Source organism: Felis catus, chromosome A3, assembly GCF_018350175.1.
Source record: "Felis catus isolate Fca126 chromosome A3, F.catus_Fca126_mat1.0, whole genome shotgun sequence".
NCBI lineage: Eukaryota > Metazoa > Chordata > Mammalia > Carnivora > Felidae > Felis > Felis catus.
The window spans coordinates 55,548,932-55,555,958 of NC_058370.1; the positions used below are offsets into that span (position 1 = coordinate 55,548,932).

A 7,027-nucleotide genomic window follows, 5' to 3' on the forward strand; every position below is an offset into this window, starting at 1 on the left:
GGCGGCCGCCGCTGGCCGGCAGTGACATCATAGGCTCCTGCTCGCCACGCTCGCGCCCACATTTTAGGATACAGGAACAAACACGGATGTGAAATCAAGAATGAGAGAGAGAGTAATCTAATTAATAGGCCATGAGCCAGGCTAACAAAATCAAAGAATCTGATTACACAAGTACCCCTCTTGCTATCTCCGCTCCCCCACCCCCACCCATGCCTTCCAGCCTCCGCACTGTTTCCTTTCCTAGACTGGAAAGTTCAGGCAAACCCAGAGCCCTCTGATCTCCTTATTGAAATCAAGATCAAGCCCACGGTGGGGCTCCTGCAGCCGGGAGGTCACGTGGGTGAACTTCAGGCCCTCGGAACAGTCGCCCTGAGGAACTGAGAGGTGACCAAGTGACCTACAGAACCGGAGAGCTGGAGAGGTGGCCCCCACACTTCTGACACGCATCGCTCTTACCAACATCAGCAACAGCAACACCTGTACTGACTGCTCATGCTGTCTGACCAGGACTAGGAGGGAGAGGTTCTTATCACAGCCATTTTAGGAAGAACTATTTTTAAAAAACAAACATAACACAACTCTTTCTTCCTACATCACCTTGTTTCTGAGTCACTGATAGCCTCGCAGTCTTAACTCAAAACTCTCAACACCTTTCCCCCCAGCATAGATGTCTGAGCACAGCCAGGTATTAGGTTTTATCACCGATACATAGCATCTGTTCTAATCAGTCCGGTCAGCCACGTGCATTTCATGAAAGAAGAGAATTCTTTCGATTCTATCCTTCTGCCTTGAAAAAAACCAGGTCCACCACCTAAATAATTAATTTCAAGTCTGCATCCAGTGCCAATACTTGTTGCATCCATTTTAGAGTTTGATTAATTACCCTGGAACTTGGGCAAACTAAACTCCATGTGGAGAGAATGTTTCTTCCTTCAATTTAGTTCTGAAAGCTACAAGTTATTGATGGCTCTTGCTCTATTTACATACAAATTGGTGCAAATATGCCCATATCCTAAAAAGCATTTTGTATAAATATATAAAAGTGTCATTTTTGCTTTAGCTTGAAGAGGTTGATCATTTATTACAAAAATAAACGAATAAATACAACAATATATTGTTGCTTCCAACAGGATAAATACTTTACAAATATATAATTTAAAAAACAAATTTAATTGTTAAAATTATTTAAAATATTACACTTATCGATAAAACTATCAATAGTATATACTGCATTTAATATTAGAACCAATTATTCTCTGAATGTTGAAAACCATTCATACAAAACAGATTATGAGCATGGTAATAAGCGAACACTGGAGGCTACAGGGAAGCAGAGGGAAACTCTAAGATCAATAATGAACAGTTCTATTTTGGAACAAAGAAGTAGTCCTTGGCTAAGTACTTTAAAAAAAAAAAAAAAGGCAGAGCAACAACAGTAAAGTGACTATTTTAAATACACCTTGAATGATTTATCGCCCAGACTTGCAAGGGAAGATGGTTGGGTGGTTGAGGTGACAGGGGCTTGGACAAGTGATCAGGAGCCACAGGACACTGTGAACTATAAATGGGCCTAGCTCAGGATTAGCCAGATTGATGGAACAGAACTTTGTCACTTTCCTTTGGGTTGGAAGGGGAGGAGGGGTGGATTGAAATGGAGGAAACAAATGGGCACTTTACGAAGCACAAGACACTTGCGCTGCAAAGGAACACAATGACCAAATTCATTAAAAAGATCTGGTGATATATAACAATATTTTCATTATTTACATGTGTAACAATATAAGCCTTAGCACAAAACCTCTCAGTTATAGCTGCCCTCTTTTGTTTTTCAAACATGAATTTCATTTTGTAAATACATTCAAAGGGTTGATTTTTTTTTTAAAATATGGAGTGCAAGCATGAGCTCACTGTAAAAAATGCAAAATGATGAAATAAAAAAATGGGCTTGCTTTCTCTTCTTCGCCAACGAAAAGTTACTCTGCTACCCTTAAATCTGGGGCTCCTTCCAAAGTAATCAGCAAAAAAGGTTGCTTTTTAATAGAAAACAGTGTGAAATCTCATGTTAGTTCTTTTGTTGTCAGCCAAATCAAGTAAGCAAATACCTCCTAAAATTTCAAATAGACCTATTCTCTGTCTAATCAACCACTACCATTCCTGTAGGAAAAACGGGATTTCATCTCACGTGCCAGTAGTATTCACCATATAAAAACAACCACACCCAATCCTCAGCTTTCTCACGAGGCCTGTTTTGCTTGCCCCTGCAGACCCTCAGAAAATGATAAAGTTTGTCCCCACCCCCGACCCCCCCTCCAGGTTGCAAGTTTGCTGGGCAGAGAGATTACAATAGCCAGAGAAGGAGGAGACAGGAAGGCAAAGGAAAGTAAATTGTGGTTTCTTGTTTTCATTTTTTTCCTTCTCTCTGTTTAATAAATGTGGCCTTTTTCAGATTTCACAAATCAAAATGATTGTGATTTTTAGTACGATTTGGTGCTTAAAATAATGCAACCCAATACACGGCCATCTGGCTGGGCTTGATTTATGAAAATGACACAGGGTCTGTCTGGAAGAAATAACTGTTCCTGTTGCTCTCACAGTTTTCCGGGTTTTTTAACCCCTGCATCGATATCAGAGGAAGAGAGAGGAAGATGAGAGAAGGCAAAGAGTGAGTGACAGCTAAATGAGATTAGGAGGAAATTAATCCATAAAATCATTGCTGTGTCACTCCCAAATACTTTTTTTAAGTACAAGACGAAGGGACTCAACTGAGCAGAGCCTTTTGCATCGGTAGGACTCACAACCTGAGGCATTACACTTTCATTTTCCCACATGGTAAATATTGATACATTGACTTGATAAATGTGACCGCTCTGCATGGTGTATCTGAGGAGTGATCAAAAAAAGCTCAGCCCCCCCAGCACCAGTAAAGTAGATATGGAATCATACTGGGGAAAGACAGGGACATAGAAAGTCTGAGCTGGTAATCACACTGGGGGTAATGCAGTGTGGACCCTAATCAGGATTTTAGAACTACATTCTTTCAGTACAAGGAAAACAACTAAAACAGAAACAGAAAACCCAAAACAGCTTAATAATTTAAACTGAACTTCATATAGTTATTAATGGGAAGTGATTAATATAAAAATATCTTATAGACTTGTAAGCTATTCTTTACAACTATTAGCCTTCAGAAAAAGAGGAAAGAGACCTAGCAATATGGTGGGGGGAAGGGAGGGAAAAGAGAGGGTGAACTTGGGTGGGGGGGAGCTATGTGTTAGCCATTAATAACCAGTTGGCACATTTTTACTGGTGATGTAGTCCAATCTTCTGGTCAAGATGATAAAGGACACAGGTATCTCCGAGAAAAGAACTAGTATTTAGACAATCTCACCTAAAAACACTAAAAACACCCACTAAAACCAAGGGAGAGAAAAATGTTGTGAAATTTATGGATTAACGAGGAGTGACAACTATGTTAAAGTACTAGCAGTTTCTGTCACGTCTGTCCTTTACTCCGTATTTCGTGGAGCAGGCTGTACTTCCTCAGTGCTACCACTTAAGGATTGGCATTAGTAAAAAAATATTTCCTAAAGCACTCTTTTCTTCCCACATAGTGTGTATGCATCAGACACAGACTATTTCATTCTAACAAATTTATTTTCTCGATCAGCTCTTACGGAATCACTACTCAAATTAAATTACAATCAAATGATCACATCAAAAGATACCCTTACTACCTAGCAACTGTCCATATTTTCATTTCATTTTGATTTGTGCTCGTCTGAAAAAAACACGTAATACAAGATCTGGGGAAAAATAAATTACCGTTTTGCAGCAGTTCATAAGTATTCTGAATAAAATATTAAAAGAAGTCATTTAATGAAAATATAAAGCAAATATTTTTAGATCAACAACGGATCTAACAATTCTATATTGCCGTCTTTTGAAAAGTCTGTTTATTAAAACCTACCAAAAACACTGCTTGGAAATGGCAGTATTATATAATCACATCCACAGCACCCATTCAATCAAAGTTGGCAACGGATTGAGGAGAGAAGTCCAGAGGAGTGCAGCGGCTGGTGCTCAGTCCTTCTAAATCTCTTTATCTGAGTCAGTCCAGAAATAAAAAATAAAAATATTAATAAAAAAAATATTCGCGGTGGAATCTTTAGGCCTCATCCACCCGAGTGCCCGCCGTTAAAGCCGGGGCTGGTGGCGGGGCCTTGCTCCTAGCCCAGTCCACCCGCCCTGCCCGACTCAGCCTGGCCTCCCCCACTCCTGGGTAGCCGTCCCCTTCTCCCTCGCCCATCCCTCTGCTCTTTCGTGATGCTTTATTTCCAAGGTTACTTTGAGAAGACTTTTTCTTTTGGCTTTGCTATTCAGTCTGTTAATTTCAAAAGCTGTGAATATTTTCTTTCTTGCTTGCTTTCTTTTTTTTTTTTTTCCTGAAGACTGTTCTTTGTTTTCTCCTTCCTATTTCATAGTCCATTTGTCCCCAAATGACTTTAACATGGCCAACTAAAACAGGGTGCCTCTGCTTTCTTGCACGTCGCTCCCAGGAAAGAAAGTTTCGGTAGATCACTTTAGTCAGCCCTTTGGATGGGGGGAGTGAAAAGGAGAGCGGGGGCGGGGGGGGGGGGGAGCTGCTTTTTTTTTTTTTTTTTTTTTTAAGAGGCGAGGACGAGGCAGGTGCTAGGTGCTGTCCACTGTTGCCATGTAGGACTTCCTAGGGTGGGGAAAACCTCACGAGTGCAGTTTTGGTGCGCTAGGCATCTTCACCCTTCTTTAAAAAGAAAACAGAAAAACAAAAAGGAAACACCACCACAGTATAAACGAGATCTCATGATCGCCTCCTTTTTCTCTTCCGGTTTTGTTTGTTATATATACGTATATAAAACAGTCTGGGTATTTGTTACGCTTTTGTTTTGTGTTTTGCCCCTCCTTCCTTGGACTTCAGAAATGTCTTCTTGGTCCGTCTCTCTCTCTCTCTCTCTCTCTCTCTCTCTCTCTCTCTTTCCTCCAAGGGCGGGCATGTTTGTCTTTGGGCGGAGGGGAGGGCGGCGGACTGGCCTGGGCCCGGTGCGGCCCCGGTGCGGGTCGGCGCGGCGGCGGCGGCGGCGGCGGCGGCGGCGGCGGCGGGGGTTGGCGGCGGTGCTGACAGCGGCTGCGGAGGCGGCGGCGGCGGCGGCGGCGGCCCTCTTCGCGCTGCGCCCCTTGCCTTCACTGCACGCTCGTCTGCAGTCCGTGGTGCGGCGGCGGCGTGTCGGCGCTCACGGTGCCCACCTGCGAGTAGACGTCGTCGGGCGTCTGCTGTTGGATCCCGGGCGGCGTCATGCGCTTCTCCTTCTGGCGCCGGTTGCAGAACCAGACCCGCACCACCTCCTTCTCCAGCTGCAGGCTGTCGGCCAGGTTGGTGATCTCCTGCGCGGAGGGCTTGGGGCACTTGAGGAAGTGGCTCTCGAGCGCGCCCTTGACGCTCACCTCTATGGAGGTCCGCTTCTTGCGCTTGCGGCCCTGCGCCGCGATCTTGTCGATGCTCGTGGGGCTGCCGGTGCTCGAGTCCGCCTCCTCCAGCCACTTGTTCAGCAGCGGCTTGAGCTTGCACATGTTCTTGAAGCTCAGCTGCAGGGCCTCGAAGCGGCAGATGGTGGTTTGCGAGAACACGTTGCCGTACAGCGTGCCCAGAGCCAGCCCCACGTCGGCCTGCGTGAAGCCGAGTTTAATGCGCCGCTGCTTGAACTGCTTGGCGAACTGCTCCAGGTCGTCCGACGTCGGTGTGTCCTCGTCCGAGTGCGGGTCGTGACTGTTGAGCCCGGGCCCCGCGCCGCCGCCGCCGTGGTGCGGAGGCCCCTGCGCGTGGTGCGGGTGCGGCGGGTGCGGGTGCCCGTGGTGGTGGTGGTGGTGGTGGTGCTCGGCCAGCTCGGGCGTGTCCCCGCGCACCAGCCCCGGGTGCACCAGGCTCTGGGCGCCGCCGCCCGCGCCGCCGCCGCCGCCGCCCGGGCCCGGGGGCGCGCTCAGCATGCCGTTCACCGTGAAGCCCCCGGGCTGCGAGTAGAGCAGACTCTGCGGCGGCGGCTGCTGGCCCCCGGCCATGGACGGGAGGTGTGCGGCGGCTGCGGCGGCGGCGGCGGCGGCGGCTGCGGCGGCGGCGGCCCCCCAGCCCCCCGGGTGGCCCTGGTGCGGGGGCGGCGGCGGGGGCCCGAGGTGCGGCGGCCCGCGGTGGTGCAGCGCGGTGCCCGCGTGCAGGTCGTCGCGACCGGAGCCGCCCTTCACGTCGGGGCCCTGCGGCGGCGGCGGCGGCGGCGGCTGCGGCGGTTGCTGGGGGCTGCCGGCCATGCCCACGGCGCTGCCGGACCACGGCGAGCTGGCCTCCACGGCGGCGGCGGCAGCGGCGGCGGCGGCGGCGGCGGCGTGGGGTAGGGCCGTGACCCACTGATGCGCGTGGCTTAGCATATGGCCGCCGTTGCTGGCGGCCATGGCCCCCTGCATGAAGTCGCTCTGGACCATCTTGACGGAGGACGGGTCCCCTCGGTAGGCGCCTGAGGTCACGGCGGCGCTGCCGGGCTGCATGCCGCCCCCGCCGCCGCCCGCGCCGCCGCCGCCGCCCCCGCCGCCGCCGCCCCCGCCGCCGCCGGCTCCCGCCGCGTCCGAGTGTACAATGGAGCCGGCCGCCAGCAGGCTGTTCCCCGGCAGGTAGGGGTTAGAAGCCGCCGTGGCCATGCCGCTCCGCTCCCGCCACCCCACCGCCGCCACCACCGCCGCCGCCGCAGCAGCAGCAGCCGCGGCCGCCGCCGCCGCCGCCGCCGCGCCCCCCCGCCTCCCGCCTCCTCCCCCCCCTCCTCCCCCGCCCCCGCCCCGGGCCCCGGCCGGCCCCGCCGCCTTCGCCGCCGCCTCCTCCTCCGCCGCCTCCGCCCCCGCCGCCGCCGCCGCCGCCGCCGCCGCGGCCCCCGGCTGCAGCTGCAAGGCCGCTCGGCAGGGCGCGGGGGTCGCCGGCCGGCCTTGGTCAGCAGCAGCAGCAGCAGCAGCAGCA

The 7,027-nt window shown here is 51.1% G+C and overlaps 1 protein-coding gene across 1 annotated transcript; it reads right to left on the reverse strand.

Annotated features, from left to right (window-relative positions):
- Positions 1–3,635: 3,635 nt before the first annotated feature.
- POU3F3 (POU class 3 homeobox 3) lies at positions 3,636–6,788 on the reverse strand. The gene has a single exon (XM_023251549.2). The coding sequence runs from the start codon at positions 6,715–6,717 to the stop codon at positions 5,218–5,220; it is 1,500 nt and encodes a 499-aa protein (XP_023107317.2). The 5' UTR covers positions 6,718–6,788; the 3' UTR covers positions 3,636–5,217.
- Between the last annotated feature and the right edge of the window lie 239 nt (positions 6,789–7,027).